This window comes from Petaurus breviceps, unplaced genomic scaffold (assembly GCF_028583685.1).
Source record: "Petaurus breviceps papuanus isolate PSGF00001 unplaced genomic scaffold, PetGlider_PUasm1.0 185, whole genome shotgun sequence".
NCBI classification, from domain to species: Eukaryota; Metazoa; Chordata; class Mammalia; order Diprotodontia; family Petauridae; genus Petaurus; species Petaurus breviceps.
In genome coordinates this window covers 3,087,289-3,104,539 of record NW_027185797.1, presented here as the reverse complement: position 1 = coordinate 3,104,539, position 17,251 = coordinate 3,087,289, and the positions used below count along the sequence as shown (strand labels likewise).

Below are 17,251 nucleotides of genomic sequence, written 5' to 3'. Positions count from 1 at the left end.
ACTTAGAATCAGGAACACTTAAATTCAAATTCTTCCTCAGACACTTATTAGCTATGTAGGCAACCACTTAACCTCTTAGCCTCAGTTTCCTTACCTATAAATTAAGGGTAATAATAGCACCCATCTCCCAGAGTTGTTGGGAGGGTCTACTAAAATAATATATGTAAAGCACTTTGTGGACCTTAAATGCTTCCCTATATAAACATGAACATTTATTTATCATTGATTACTCATCAGCTCTTAATTTTGAAATCTGCCATTGCTGTGGCAGATAATGGGGACAGTGCCCTTAAAAATAGCAATAACTACTGATGTTTATAGAGAGCTTTAGAGTACATCTTAAGCCTCACAACAACTCTATGAGACAAGTACTACAAGTTTCATTAGGGGAGAATGAGGGAGGGATGGGAAGGAAGAATTTGAAAAAAAAAATTTAGATTTTAGTGGACCACAAGCTCAGTACGGGCAGCAGTGTGGTATGTTAGCCACAAAAAAAAAGTCTCCTGTGTTTCGGGGCTTCCTTGAGAGAAGCGTGGCTTCCAGGGACTGAAGGTGATTGTCCTTCAGTGCTCTGACCAAGTCAGACCACTTCTGAAGAAGTATTGTGTTCAGTTCTGAGCGCCACAGAAGGACACCGATAAGCTGCAGTGTCCAGAGAAGAACAACTGGGCTTTCAGGCGATGTCACAGGAAGACTGAGGAGGGGCATGATTAGCCTAGAGAAGAGAAGGCTCAGGAGAACATACCATAGCTGTTACCAAGTATTTGAAGAGGTCATATGGAGGAGTGGTTTTTCTTGGTTCTCGTGGGCTGCAGAGCAAAACCAGGAACAATGGGTAGTGTAAGTGGCCAAATTTGATTTGATGACAGGAAAAGTTTCCTAGGAGAGTTATTCTGAGTGGGAGGTCTTCAAGCAGAGGCCAGTTGGGCGACTGGCCTCTCAGATCTCTTCTAACTCTAAGATTGTGGTGTTATACCCATTGTATTGATGAGGAAAATGAGTCTCAGAGAGGTTAAATGACTTTCCAGTGGTCATCCATTCAAACCCAGGTCATCCTGATGCTGTCCAGCAATTGAGCCCTTTATACCCCAGAATCAGGTGGCTTCTTTCGAAAGTGAAGATACCGAGAAAGGTCTTCGAATCATGACATTGTCATAGAAGTAATGGGACTCTGCTTTTTTTTTTAAAACCCTTTTAATTCATACTCTACAAATTTAAAATTTTTGGAACTTTTGTTCTACTCAAGAGTGCAGAAGCAAGGAAGATAAATAAATGAATAGTATGAATCAGATTACAGGGACATTCCTTAGTCTATTTGACAAACTACACTTTCTAAATCTATTTAGAAGAGACATCTGTTGTAATAAGACTATTTTTTTTTAAAGGTCAAGAGACCTGGGTTCAAATTCTGCCTCTGACACTTCTTGTATCACTAACATCTCTGAGCCTATTTCCTTCCTTGCCAACCTTATTATTGGGTTATTATGAAGATCAAATGAAATTATATCTAAATATTTAAATTTGTATACATGTATAGACATATGCATATATACACATATTGTGTAAATATATATGTATACATGAAATTGATTTACAAGCTACAAAACACTATACAAATATAAATTGCTTGGGGGGGGGCATTGTGTGAAACTGAAACTCAATAATTTTTTTAGTTTTTTAAGTGTATAATGAATTTGAAAAGCTACATGGTAAAAAGAGCCCGTTCTGTTGGTCTATGCTCACTCCGAACTTCCTTCTGCTCTCTTCTGTTGTTTTTTTTTTCAATCAAACATAAATTACTATTAAATAGCAAGTGTTAGGACTTGAGAAACATCATTGATTTATGAATAGCTAATTAAATGCTTGCAGATCCTTAGCTCTTCATTAAACTAAGTCCTCAAACAACTTGCATTCCAGTTTTTCTCCTAGTTTGAGGTTTGTAAAATAGGTTATAATTCAGATTTTGCAGACTTGGGCTGGAATTCCTCTCAACCAGTCAAAATCGGTGAAGTTTTCCTGGTGTCTCTTTTCTTCATAAAGTCTCAGGAGGAGGTCAGCCATCCTGTATTCATGATTGGTATGGCACAGGCTTTTTTAGTAAATGGGTATAGTTTGAATATCTGCTCCATTCTGAACCGTAGATGTCTACCTTCCCAGGCCCCAACCTGGGCCACCTTGGAAAATGGTCACACTCTGAGTGTGTGTGGTCAGTAAATCATGGCTTCATAGCATGAGTTCCATGTGTTTACTTTTACTGATGTGCACCCAGCAGAGATGCCTTCACATTGCCATTCAGAGCTCCAGCTCTCCTGTGGCTTGCAGAAGGCAGGATTAGATCATTAAACTTTACAACTGGCATCACCACATCCTTCCCCTCCTTGCACAACCCCCCTTCAGGGCTCTATCTCCACTCCTGCTGATGGGCCCTACTGGCTCAGGAGTATGGCTCCCTATGCTATTAGGGATGAGGCCAGCTCTCCTGGTGCTGACTGGTCATGCTGGGAGGAGAGTGAGGAAGTGAGTTAGAAGCTGTTACTTCACTTCTCCTGACAAAAGTTGGAAGGGGTAGCTTGAATGAGCTTGGTGCCCTGAGAAATATCTTCTCTTTTCTCTTTGCTTGGGCAATATTGCAAAGAGCTCTCTACCTATTGGCTTACCAACTGTTCTCTTTGGAGATACAAAGAGAAACTATTTTTTCAGCAAATATTTTACAAAATGAAAATTCACAGCAATGGATTTGCTTGGTATGGTCTCTGAATTTTTTTAATCTTATTAATTTTTTTTAGACTAACAGGAGTTCTTAACATTTTTTTCTGTATAGTGGACTCCTTTGGCAGTCTGGTAAGGCCTATGGACTCCTCAGAATAGGTGTCTTTAAATGCATAAAATACAGAATATTACAAAGGAATTACAAAAGGAAATCAGTTCATTGAGATCCTGTTATCAAAATATGTTTTTAAAAAGTCCAGGGTTAGGAATGCCTAGACTAAAGGAATGCATTTTTAGAATAAACCATATAGCTATATCAGAGACTTCTCTCACATCATCAACACAGATGCAGACATATACAGGGTATTATGCGAGATGTGTCCAGGCATATTCTCATGTCTCAAAAAAAAAATTGGTATTTTGTCTGATTTTTGAGTATGTATTTTTTGAGTTAAAGTTTAGTTATTTTTTGAAAATATGTTTAAGTTTTAAAGTTAATTATTAAGTTTTACCTCAGTTTCCTCATCTGTAAAATGAGCTGGAGAAGGAAATGGCAAACCACTCCAGAATCTTTGACAAAAAGACCCCAAATGGGGTCACAAAGAGTTGGACACAATTGAAAAATGACTGAGCAGAAACAACAAAATTAAGTTTTAACAAACATATCCTTTATGATTAAGTATGCAATAAACATTTGCCTTAAAACAACAACTACTATAAAAAAAATTTCCTGGATGTACCTCCTAATGAAAGGTGTTGCTAAGAACTATGGCCACTAATTTTCTCTTTTATTGTTGCCCGCTAAAAATGTATGTTTAGCTTTCTGTTCCCTTCAAATATACAGGTATGCATGCGCACGTGTGTGTGTGTACACACACACACACAGTATTGAGGTTCTCTAGTCATCTGTCACAGAGATGGCTTACTTTGATTTTAGCACCATCTATTGATGTGAAAATGTCTCAAAATAGAGGAGCCCAGGGTTAAATTCATTCTACTTAACCTGTAGTACACAAGTTTTCCTCAAAGTCGGCCACAGCCTCCCTGAAGGAGAAACAGACCAAATCCAGACAATGCCCCAGGCTCTATTAGTCACTCTCAGCAATGGATATGAGTCAGAATCTTTTCTTTTATGATGTTCTGGCCCTCGAGCCATCATGAAAGGCAATTATGTAATGAGAGTAAAAGCCCAAAGTTCAAGCTTGTTCTGTCCAAGCCAAGTTCTCTGATAAAACAGAGAAAATTCATAGGTCTAAGTTAATAGAGTTTCATAAGACAGACTCAGAGATTTGGAACTGAAAGGGCCTTAGGGGTCATCTAATGCAGCCCCCTCATTTTATAACTAAAGCTCTCGAGGCCTTGAAAAGCTTTAAGCAAGTTGTCCTAGAGTTACACAGGAAATAAGGAGAAGAACTAAGATTTGAACCTAGGTCTTCTGAGGGTAAGGCCAGAATACTTTCTACCGTATCTCAGCCTGGCTCTTGTTATATATGAGATGTATTCATCCATAGAAATATATCAAAGAAAAAAATGAATTGGCATATTTAAAGCATTTTTAATTTTTTTAGTTGTATCACAATCTTTTTCAAATTACAAATGGGTAACGATCAACAAAAACATTCAAATATCCATTATAAAACCTAAATCCCAAACTGCTTACAATTTGATTTTTTCATATGTACACTGACTTTTAATTGTGTTCATGTATTTATCTTTTTCTTCGGTGTCTTTGAGGTTTGTTTTATTGGATATTGTTTTTTTTACCTTTTTAATGCATCATAGCTATCATTTCTTTTATATGGTTGTGTATAGACTTTTCCAATAGAAATCAAGAACTAGAAAAGACCTCATAAGCCATATGACCCCCAAAAGCAGTCAACTGACCAGAGGTCTTCTAGCCTCTATTTCAAGACCTCCTGAGGCAGCCCATTCCACTAATGATAAGTTCTCATTGTCAGCAAGTCTCTCCTGACCTCAAGCCCAGCAATTTCCATCCATTGTTCCTGCTTCCACCCTCTGGGGTCAAACGGAACAAGCTTGACCTTTCCTCCACATGGGGGCAGCTACATGGCCCCTATCCACTTTCACCCCCATCAAGTCTTCTCTCCTCCAGGCTAACCATGCCCAGTTCCTTCATGTAGTTTTCATATAACATGCAATCAAGGCCTTTCAGCATCTGCCCTCCTCTGGACACACACTAGTTTATCAATGCCCATTATAAGCTACGGTGCCATAACTGAACACAGTATTCCAGATAGAGTCTCATCAGGGTGGAATATGGTGGGGCATCACCTCCTAAGTCCCACCTTAATGCAGCTCAAGATCACATTAGCTTTATTGGCTGTCACATCACACTGTGGAGTCATGTTGATCTTGTGGTTCACTAAAACTCCCAGATCTTTTTCATAACTGCTATTAAATCATACCCCTTCCCTGCTCCATCTCATACTTAGGAAATTGATATTTTGAAGTCAAGTGCAAGACTTTTCACTTACCTTTGTTGTATTTCATCTTATTAGATTCATTCCATTGGTCTAATCTATCAAGGCCCTTCTGGATCTTGGCTCTGTCATCTGTTGTGTTAGATGCCCTTCCCAACTTTGGGTCATCTGCAGATAGGCTGAGAATGTCATCTAGGCCTTTATCCAAGTCATGAATAAAAATGTTAAAGGTACAGGACCAAGCACAAATATCTTTGGTCCTCCCCTGAAGACTTCTGCCCATAGTGATGTGGAACCATCGCCAGTTACTCTCTGAGTTCAGGTGTTTGACCAATCCTGAATCCGTTTGATTGTGTTGCGTAATCTACGTTTTTCCTTATTTTTCAGAAGAATATGAGATATTTTATACTTGTCTATGGTATTTTCTTCATCTACCAGTTTAGCAATTCTATCAAAAAAAGGAATGGAGGTTAGTCCAGTACGACCTGTCCTTGAGGAAGTCATGCAACTCTTTGTAATCAATTACTACGTCCCTTCCTAGATGTTGGCCAACCATCTCCTGAATCCTTCTAAAATGTTTCCAGAAATCAAAATCAAGCTCACTGACCTATAGTTAGGGGGTTGCCCAGACCGTTCTCTTTGAAACTAGCATAATGTGTGTCCTTCTCCAATCTTGTGAGACCTCTTCCATTTTCCATGGTCACTCAGAGAGCATTGACAGTAGCTAAATAATCATATCTGCCAGTTCTTTCTGAACCCAAGGGTGTAGCACGTGTAGGTCAGATGACATGGATTTATCAAGGACCAGTAGGTACTCTATCTCCTTACCTATTTTATCAATTCCCTGTTAATCCTTTTTGTGCTGGTATTTCCAGTGTAAAGACGATTCTTCTTTGCAGAGAAAACAAACACTGTAAGAATCAGCGGTTTATTTCATTGGTGGCTGTCACGGTCCCATCCACCCCGTGGGGTGTAAAGGTCTCCTCCCTTCTTTGATCCTCCTCCTTTTGCCCCCAACATAGATTTTTAAAGATCATTTCTGTGAGCTTGCTTTGCTAGTCTCAGCTCATTCGGAACTTTTGCATTTTAGATGGTATTTTAGCAGTAGCACACCATGCACTCCTATTTATCTTTTATTACTTGGCCTTCTATCTTGTCGACATTGTTGTTATGTTATTTTAATCTAAGTCGTTTGCTTAGTGACCTGTACATTCACATTGGTCTCTATGTTAGGGGGACCCGAAGAATCACAGTTTTTTAGATCCTCTACAAGCATTAACTATAGTTCTTCTAAATGTACAATCTTTATCCAAAGAAAGTATACTAGAATGTAAGCTTCTTGAGGGCAGGGACTATTTTACCTTTATGTACCTAAGCACATAATAGGTGCTTAATAAATTCTTATCTTATTCATACTATTAGAAGATTTGCACCAGAGAAATATTATTATTTACACAATAAATGCACGAGACTTTGTAACATAGCAGATTGAAATTTAGCCATGGAGTCAGGAAGATTGAGTTTAAGACTGTACCTGACATATACTGGCTGTGTGACTTTGGGCAAGTCCCTTCAACTCTCAATGTTGTAGGTGACTTTTAAGGCTATAAGTTGCAGAGGAGATGCCAACCTACACTAGTAAAGAGAGTTTCCTCATTTGGGAATTCCTTATGTCGATGCAATCATGGTTATAATCCTTATCCCTATGATAAATGTACAAGAAATACATGCATATATGATATAGACATAGATAACTGAGGTTCTCCTGCACAGAAAGCATTATACCAAACACTGGGGAAAGAGACAGAAACTGAAATAGTCCTTGTCCTTAAAGGGCTTACATTCCACTGGAGGAAATTACACATACACAGATAAATTAATTAACACATACAAAGTAATGGGTCTTACCTGTCTTCCTCCCCAACAACTGAACAGACAGGGAAGGGTATCTGGTAGAAAGAGGTATTTGAGCTGAACTTTGAGGAAAGCTAAACATTCTTAGAGGTAGAGGTGAGGAGGAAGAGAATTCCAGTCATGGGGGGATAGCTTTGTAGAGACCCAGACACAGGAGGTGGGATGTCATAAATGGAGGATGATCAAGGCCATTTTGGCTTAAAGATATGGTACATGAGACTGATTAGCCTGGAAAAATAAGCTAAAGTCAGATTGTGAAAATATTACTTTATGTGCCAAACTTAAGATTTTGTAATTTATTTTAAAGGAGTAGCTGAAGTTTCTAGAGAAGAGTAGTGAAATGATCAGACTTGTGTTTTAGGTAGACCAATTTAGCAGCTCTGTGCAGAATGGATTAGTGGAAGGAGAGATTAAAGGCAGAGAAAGCTATTGGGAAGCTCTTGTAATGGCCTAAGTGAGAAGCGGGGTCTTGAATGGGGATGGTGGCTATGTGTGTGAATATGAAGGAACACTAAATACATACAAGATAATTATCCCTTTGGAGAATGAAATTTCATCCCAAGAAACTTCTTCACTCAGAACAAAAATTTTCCAAACAAAATTCTCCCTTAGTACTGTCTTTCTACTTCCTGATACATTCATCTGCAGTTCAATTAACACCTTGACACAAGCCCATTTCTATGTGGAGATGAATGTGTTTGCCAAGCACTTATGAGCCAGCAGAGACAGATAATTGCCAGTGTGTTCTTACTGGTCTAGGAGTTGTGACCATTTGATTAAGGACCAGAATGCTAGGGGATTTTAGCATTTTTCTTTGCCAGAAATAATTTTTCATAAAAAACTGACCAGCCACAATGAAATTCAATATCAAGGCCCATGTGACCTTAGAAACCAAAGGTTTGAAAATCACAATAAGTCTGAAGTTAATTCTAGTTCAGTGGGCACTTGTTTGGTTTTTTTTTTTAAGCAATTTGGGGTTAAGTAACTTGCTCAAGGTTACATGGCCAGTTATTTTGTGTGGGTGCCAAGTATCTGAGGCCAGAACCGATCCTGGGTTTCCGGACGCAGGGCCGGTGCTCTTACTCACTGCGCCACCTGGCTGCCCCACTTTTTTTTTTTAAAGGCAACCCTCCAATCCCAGAGTGCTAAGATAAGGGTGACAGATAGATAACATTTCAATATGCTAGAGACCCCTATCTACAGCAAGATTCTGCCAATGCACTCAGATGGTTTTCAGCAACAGGCACATCTAGGTGATACACAGTTAAGATTTGACACTTTTCTCCCCCCTGAATGGAGGAAGAAGAAAATGTTTGAAGTATATTCTCAAGGTCAACTTGAAGGAATAGAGCATTTTTACTAACTCTTGAAGGTGTCTACATCTGCCTCATTTGGAGAGGGAATCTCATTACAATTCAGTTGAAGACAATAAAGCATAATTAACAAGCACTTTTGAAATGCTGACTATTTATGAAATGTCAAACACTGTACTTGGCACTGGGGATACAGACATAGACATATGACAGTCTTCCTTTCATTCTACTGAAGGTGGGGGTAGGAAAACGTCACATACAATGGAAAGAGCTCAACGTTTGGCATCAGAAGACCTGGGTTTGACTCCCTGGTTCTGCCACTTAACAAGCTGTCTGACCTTGAACAAGTCACTTTACTGGAGGCTTCAGTTTCTCAATCTATAACATGAGGGGATCGGACCAGACGATCTCTCGGGCTCCTTCCAACTCAACATCTGTGAACCTACAAGTTCAATAAATATTTATTGATTGCCTCCTATGCACTTAGACCCTGCCAGCTATACAGAAATGCAAGTCCCTGCCCTCATGAAGTTTATGATCTAGTGAAGAGAATGAAACAAGTGCACCAAAAACTATAACAGAAGGCAGGATGTGTTTAATGCCAGAGTGTCACATGGAAGGATTTGGGGGTATCAAAAGACACTCTTTGATGGAGGCAGTATTTAAGATGGGATCTGAAAAACAAATAGGATTTCAATCATAAGAGATTATGAGAGGGGCGGCTAGGTGGCGCAGTGAGTTAAGAGCGCTGGCCCCAGAGTTGGGAGGACCCGGGATCGGTTCTGGCCTCAGATACTTGACACCCACACAAAAAAACTGGCCATGTAACCTTGGGCAAGTTACTTAACCACAATTGCTTTTAAAAAAAAGAGAGAGATTATAAAAGAAGGGAGAGTTCCACACAAAAGACAAAATCATCTAAGTGGAAAAGTGAATGAAGGTTATATTCAGAGAATGAGTGAACATGTCTGTTTTGGCTGGGGTGTAGGGCATCTGTAGGAGAACAGTAAAAGAGATGACTGAAAAGGTGCCTTGAAGGTCACTGAAGAGAGTTATCACTATTATTGTTGTCATTGCTTAGCTTTAGATAACCCTTTAATGTTTGTGAGTTCTTTGCATGTGCTACTCATCTGATCATCACAAATAAAGGTGCAGGCTAAGAAACAGCTCATCAGGCAATGAGAAGCTACTGAAGGTTCTTAAGGCACAGGTGTGACATGATGGAAGCTGGTCATTAGGATGATTAATCTGGCAGGGGCATAGAGAATGAATTAAAAGGGGTGAGGCTAAATGTGGAAACACCAGTTAGGAAACTGTTGCACAAGAGGTAATAAGGGTCTGGATTAGTTAGAGTAGAAATGGAAAGGAAAGAATGTCAGCACTTTGATATTTTGCAATTACAACAGAAAACAGGGTTCAACAAGTAGCACAAAGTTATAGAATCAGTGAAAAACAGCTATCAAATATATAACAGAGCTTGTCCAGGCTTAGACTGGCCTCATGAGCTGTCATGGGTTCCACAGATCAAGTGGTCAGGAACATGCCAAAGAAAATCATAGAATCTTAGTGGTGGAAAGAATCTTGGGGCTCATCAAGGCACGGACTACCTTGTTTTCTTATACTTGTACTCCTGGTGCTTAGCACAGTACCTGGCATATAGTAAACACTTAATAAATTTTTGTGTTCCTTTCAAGCCCCTCATTCTAAAGAAGAGAAAATTAAAGTTCAAAGAGTTTAAATGATTTAGGATCAAAGGATTTTTAGAATTAGGAGAGACTTTAGGGAGCATTCATCTAGTTCACAGGTTCCAAACCAGGGGTCCGTGAACTTGCTTTTTAAAATATTTAAATAACTGCATTTTAATATAATTGGTTTCCTTTGTATTCCTACATGTTTTATTTTATACATTTAAAAACATCATCCTGAGAAACGATCCATAGACTTCACTAGATTTCCAAAGAGATCTATGACACAAAAAAGGTTAAGAAACCCTGATCTAGCCCAACATCTTCATTTTACAGATGAGGAAACTGAGGCCAGGAAGGAAGGGAACTTTGCTATGGTTCCACAGATATGTATGACAAACCAAAATGAATAAGACCCCCTTTATACCATCAGATTAACTCCTGAGTTTTCCATTCATTTGTTATGGTTTTTCTTTTTCTCATTTCTAATTTTTAATACAACATTCACTTTTTGTTTTCTTTTTTTCTCCAGCACTTTAGCAGCATCTAGCATATAGTAGATATGTGATAAATGCTTGTTGGATTGATTGGTAAATGAAAAAAAAACTTCTTAAGTTTCAGTTAAGTGCATGACCTTCCTCTATGATTTCTTCTCATTTCTCTTTATTTAGTTACACAAAGTGGACATCACTCTCACAATCCCTTCTTCACTTCTGAGCCTCACTTCTTGCCTTCCTACTGCTTCTCTGATGCCTTCTTGTTCAAGACATTCCATTGTGGGTGGGGACACAGTATCTAGGATGTCCCAGGCAGCTATCTCTTTTTGGAGTGGATGTGGTAGGTATCCAAACCCAATGTTCAGTCCAACGCCGGCCTAATCCATTGAATATGTGTCTCTGTCTCTTTCTTGTCTCTGGTGACAGACATGACGGTGATCATCCTTGCTGCTGTGGGTGGTGGAACAACCCTGCTCTTTGTTCTGGGGCTCCTCATTTGTTACGCTAAAAAGAGGTAGGTTCAATTTCTCCACCAGTCACTTTGCTTAGCTGGGGATCCCTTTGAATCTTCCAACCCAACAATTTTCCATCATATTCTCTTGTCATCCTTCCCTACCAAAAATTGAACTGGAAATTAAGAGAGTGGGAGTAGAGGCTGCCAGGTGAAGCCTGCAGAGGTATGTGGGGAAAAGAATGCTAGAAAAAAAGATTTCGCCATTTTCCCCTAAAGCTAGCTGGTCCACTGCCTGGGGATTTAGGCTCCCATGTACCATTATCACTTATCAACAAGTCATTCCATGTTCTTTGTCATCTTCACAAGCTTGTTTCAAGGCGTACATTCTCTTGGACCTTGACTTTGAAGATAGCTGATCCCCTTGGTACCAACAAATACTGCGACCCCTGATACAGAATAGCTGTTAATTGCTCACTTTATTGAGCCCTCAAGCCTAAAATTGGTTTAGGTCACTGGCTATGGTCAGAAAAAGGAAGACACGGTTGACCGAGTCCGTCTTAGCCTCCCACTCCCTTAAAATGATGGCTTTTCCCTTTATGAGAGAAAAAATAGCTTCCTAAAAAAATGTTCAGTGGAGCCAGATCATGTCAATTCTGTGTGAGCCCAGAACAGGGAGAAAAAAAGTCTATTTCTTTAGGGTGATTTGTCCTTCCAGGAAGCTAAAAGACAATTTTTTGAAAACTGGTGTTATGACTCTGAATAAACACCTGAAATGACTAACCTGGGGTGAGAAGTGTCCAAAAAGTTCCCAACTAATAATGTGAAAATGGACAATGAGAATCCCAATGGAAATTTTTCCTTTAGCAAAATGTGGGTGGGTATGAAACAACCCATTTAAGGGAACTAGTTCTTCCATTTTAATTAATATTTTTATGATGGTTTTCCTCTGTAGACTTCTGTCCCCTGCAGTATGCAGAACGTTCATGTCTGATCTGGGAAAAATATATTAATTATATTAATAATTAATCATCATTAATTGTATTAAGTTAATATTCCAATTAGTCTAAATAAATTAATATTCCAATAGAAAAAGCCAAGATTCATAAGATCCAAGATACAGAGCTATAATGGACCTCAATGTCCATCCGGTCATTTTATAGATGAGGAAACAGAGACCCAGAGAGGAAACTTGAAATAATGAATAGAATGCTAGACTTGAAATCAGGAAGACCTGGGTTCAAATTCCACCTCAAGCACTTACCAGCTTTGTGACCCTGGGCAAATAACTATTTCTGTGGGTCTCAGATTCCTCGTTTGCATAATGAGAAGGTTGGTCCCATTAGTGCAGGGGGTGGGGAATCAGTGGCCTTGAGGCCACATATGCAGCCGTACTTAAGTATCTAGAAGGCCACATGTGGCCTCAAAGTTCTCCACCCCTGCACTAGTCTTTTCTGTTCCTCCCTCAGGGTTACATGGGTCACAAGCATCAGTCAGGATTTGAGTCCAGGTCCTCTGATACCAAGACCATTGTTTTTGCCATTATGCCATGCTATTTAATCTGGCATAAATCCGTGTTTGGCTTGGTAGTATGCTTTGATTAAAATTCACAAATAGTCATTGAGTACCTATTATCTACAAGATGATAAGGAAGAGGCATGTAAAGATGAGTTAGGACTCAGTTCCTATCTATTAGAATGCTCTAATCCAGTGGGGAGAGTAGGGAGGGAGAGAAAATAAATGTTCATTGATTGGGGGAAAAAAAGGTCGTAAGAGGGATAACACAGAGCCATAGCTAGAATGGACAGCAGAGGAATACAGAGTCCTAAAAGAGGTCCAAACCAAGTGTGATGGGGTGAAGAGTACAATGAGTTCTCTTCCCATGACCCAAAAGCTTGTAAAGTTAGCAACTAATTATTTATGAATATAGCTCACTCACTTTTGTCACCAATGTCCTCTCTGTGACTGGTCTGCATTAAAGCCCTTACCTATGTCTGAGATGGGCTTGTTCTAGAACTGAAAGAAGGAATAAATCGCTACCCACCATGACACTTAGACTGAGGCCTTTGAAACAGTTCATTCTGGTCTAAAGTGTAATGTTAATAGCTAAATGGAATGGATTTATTCTGCCTCTGTAAAGGACAAGGAGCCAGCCCAGGGTAAACGAAGAGATAACTCCTACAGTCTATGATCCATTATGTTCACTGAAGATAATTTCAGCCATTTCAGTTACTGATGGGCTTAAAAGTTAATTTCCTCCTCTGGATGACTATCATAATGTCAAGGCTACAGCTTTCTTCCAGTGTTGGAATTTTTTTTTTGCATACTTCCACATCCAATTAAAGCCAGAGAGGAAAATTCAGCAATAAAAATTGAGTGGTAATGTTGTCATTAAGAGATTCAGACAAGAGAACTAGAATTTCTCCTCTTTTTTGCTTCTCCTGGGTTATCAGAGGCTGCCAACAGTGAAAATGTAAATCTCTAGTCTTGAGACCTCCACTCCCCATCTCCCCTGACCCCTAAACAAAGGCAAAACTTTCCTTCCTGAGCCTTATGTCTTGTCATTTGAAATCCAGCATCCAAGGCCCTTGACTAATTCAAAGGAAGTTAGCACTATGCACATGAAAGTACCAAGCCTTCATGAAAAGATTCACAGAAGTCTTTCCCAACTAAACATAATGTTCTCTAGAAGAGTTAGTTACATCATTTCACCTCTCTGTTCTGAGGGAGGCAGAAGTATTCTCAGAAATATTAACCATAGGGCATTGGTCATATCCCTAACCATCAAAGAGTGTACCACGTGTAATTTAAGCACACAATTCATGCTCAAATTGATCTGTGATCACAATCACTTTGGAAGTTTCTGTCAATGCTGCCCATGCCCTCCCTATCCCGTGTGACTCTTGTCCATGACTTCCCATAAGTTCAACACAAGGGACCCTCCCAACACATTCGGGTTCTTCCTTACTTTCTTCTGATAGCAGGAGGTTACTGCATAGAGCACTCTGACTTGTGTACCTATCATCCCTCTCCCTCACAACACAACCAGCTCAACTTTTCTCCCTGTCATACGATTCCTTGATGTCCACCTTGAGTTATATGTCACGTCCTACTCACATCTCTATGTGGATAATGTGCATTCTAAAATCTTTGGACATTGTTCTATTCTATATTTCATTGCCACATAGAAACATCAGTAGAATAATGGTATTAAAAAGTCAGTCCTTGCTTCCATGGGAAGGTTGGGGTCATTAAGAAATGATCTGAAATTTCCCAAAGGCAGTCTAGCCCACTTTTTCCATCTAGTTCTGGGCCCAACTTGTCCACTTCAAGCATCTATCTGAGATATGTAATAATGAGCACACTCTATAGGTTGTCCATCTAAATGCATGTTGTAATCTATGAGAAAGGCATTGTGGATAACCAGGCAAATCCTTTTAAGTGATTACAGTTCCCCGCCTGTAAGCTTTGAAATGCTCCAGGGCTTGAGACAAGAAGTCCAGTGTTATCTGCAAACAGGAGCCCCCCACGTCTCCAATAATGACACCTATGAACCAAACCCCTATTGTCTCTCTCTTGCTTAGGGTTTCCCCCTCTTTTTGTTCCCCCTTTAAAAGCTGTTCCTATTGACTATTTAGTAGTACCAGACATGGGCAGACCATCACATGAATAACTGCAGGAAAGTGATTTTTTTTATCTCATTTTGTTCTTTATTCCTTCTAGTAAGAAAAAGAAGGTTGGCAAAGGCCCTGCAGTGGGCATATACAATGGCAATATCAACACTCAGATGCCTGGGAAGATTGGGAAGTTTCAGAAAGGGCGCAAAGACAATGATTCCCACGTCTATGCAGTCATCGATGACACTATGGTGTACGGACATTTGCTCAATGGCTCAAATGGGTCCTCCACCGGTCCTGAAGTGGATGTGTATCGACCCTTCCAGGGTCCCATGGGGGATATACCTCCTTCCCCACCTCCCATCTGCTCCAGGATCCCTACAAGAAAACTACATCCAGAGGACCCTCTCCCCTTCCTCCTTCCCGAGTCTGATGGGGAACCTTATACTTTCTCTCATCCCAGACCGATAGAGGTCAAAGGGAGTGAAGACAATGATATACCCTTACTGGAAAAGAAAGAACCAGATGTTATCATGGAATAACTTGGAATCACCCCCTCCTCCACAAAAGACTCCCTCAAAAAGCCCACGGTAACTCTGCCAGGAGGCTTGTGAGTCATCCTTCTAAGAAAGCATGAAGAGGAGGCTTTATGGTAGAAACAGGTGGGCTGAGCTCATCTTGTGGTATCAGATTGATAACCACTTTTTAAAAAATTTGGATACAACCATCAGAGTTCATGGTTTTATTAAAAATTTGCATGGGAAATAAAGACTAATGCTCTAGCCTGTGCATATCAGGCAGTGGAACAAGGAAGTCTGAGACCCCAGGAATTCTGCTTCAGAGGCTGTGAAGAATGAAGGGACTTCGCCACATCATGCAGAGGGCTGAGTTCTTGGAACCGGCCCACACCGGCCCATTTCGTGAATTTGGGAGCGTGTCTGTCCTCTGACAGGGACCTCTTGGTGCAGATGTGGCTTTATAAAAAACGTATTTGCTTGTGAATTTAAAAGTCAGAATGGGTAAAGAATCTTCCTCAGTAGCTCAGCAAGAAAGATGTGCTGGTTATCTGGGATGGCTGGGTTTGGGATTTTATTAACCTGGAGGTAAAAAAAAAAAATTATCATCATAGCTTCTTTCAAAGTTAAAATATTTTGGGTTCTGTTTGGTCAGTTGTTAGATATGTCATTTGAATGCAAATAGGATCCATAACATCATAGACTTAGAGGTGGAAAGACCTTTAGAGGTCTCTAATACAAGTCTCTCACTTTACAGATGAGGGAACAGAGACTGAAAGAGAAGTAACTATATGTACACACATATGCCTATGCTTGTATATATACACGCATACATATACATACATATATGTATCTATATGTTTCAATACATTGATGGCTGATTCCCTTCCCCCTTTTACTTGCCCACGGGTTCTCTAGCCTCCACTGGCAATTACAGGGAGTCTGTATTTATTAAAGGAAAACAGACAAAAAGCAATAAAATACAACTCTTTTTTTTTAATTCACCAGGTTTCTTGGTGACTTTTTTTATAATCTTCAGATTGCTTATAAGTTTTCATTCAATTCAACAAGTATTTATTAAGGACCTGTTTTGTTCCAAGCAAGAGGCAGCATGGCTTAGTAAGAGTCAGGAATAGCTGGGTTCCCAGGGCCACCTCTGACACCCACTGGCTCTGGGGACCTGGGCACCACATGTGCCCCCAGGCTACTCCTTACTTAAGACTGAGTGGCAGAAGAGTCACTGGTCTGCAGAGCTTCCTATGCAGGTGAAATCACAGGTATACACACACATACACACACAAAGTGCAAGGTACAGTACTAAGCACTGAAGATACAAAGACAAAATGAAAAAGGACCTGTCCTCAAGGAGCTTAAATTCTTACTCTATATCTATCTGTGTGTATGTATCTGTGCATATAGGGATACAAACACACATGAACTTTGACATGTGTTTATGTGTACATATACATGTGTATAAACATGTAAAATACATACACAGAACATTTAAAACGAAAGGTCATTTCTGGTTATACATGATTTTGAAGTGAACAGGCAGGAGAAAATATGGCAAAAAAAAAACAAGCTTGTTGAAGTAGTAGCTTTATTTTTACCCCCCTTTAAAATTATGACTTTTTGGAGCTGTCATCTTAGCATTGTGGTCAAAATGTATTCCATCTGAGCAAAGTTTGCCCACATCACCAGAAGAGCAACCTCCCCTGTGCCCTGAAGTTCAGGCCTCTGTAAGTGTAGCCCACTTAAAGGGGAAGGATCATGAGAATAGCAGCTTATCCCAATTATTTAGCACTTTTGCATAGAGCTCTCCCCCCACCGCTCAATTCTGCCTGACAGAACCCCCAGTTCCCTTCAGTGCCATCCCCTGCTCAGGAGGACTTACACACACACACACACACACACACACACACACACACACACACACACACGCATGCACTCAAGTTCTCTGTCTCTGTCTCTGTGTGTGTCTCTCTGTCTCTCTGTCTCTGTCTCTTTGTCTCTCTCTGTCTCTGTCTCTCTGTCTCTTTGTGTCTCTCTGTCTCTCTCTGTCTCTGTCTCTGTCTCTTTGTCTCTCTCTGTCTCTGTCTCTCTGTCTCT

At 40.0% G+C, this 17,251-nt stretch overlaps 1 protein-coding gene across 3 annotated transcripts in view; it reads left to right on the top strand.

Annotated features, from left to right (window-relative positions):
- CDCP1 (CUB domain containing protein 1) overlaps window positions 1-16,146 on the top strand; it is a 562,995-nt gene extending 546,849 nt beyond the window's left edge. For all 3 annotated transcript variants that reach the window (XM_069088343.1, XM_069088342.1, XM_069088344.1), the window contains 2 exons: window positions 10,986-11,073; window positions 14,734-16,146. In XM_069088343.1, the coding sequence (XP_068944444.1) occupies window positions 10,986-11,073; window positions 14,734-15,169 (524 nt within the window). In that variant the 3' untranslated portion in view covers window positions 15,170-16,146. The remainder of the gene's footprint in view (window positions 1-10,985; window positions 11,074-14,733) is intronic.
- The last annotated feature ends 1,105 nt before the right edge of the window (window positions 16,147-17,251 follow it).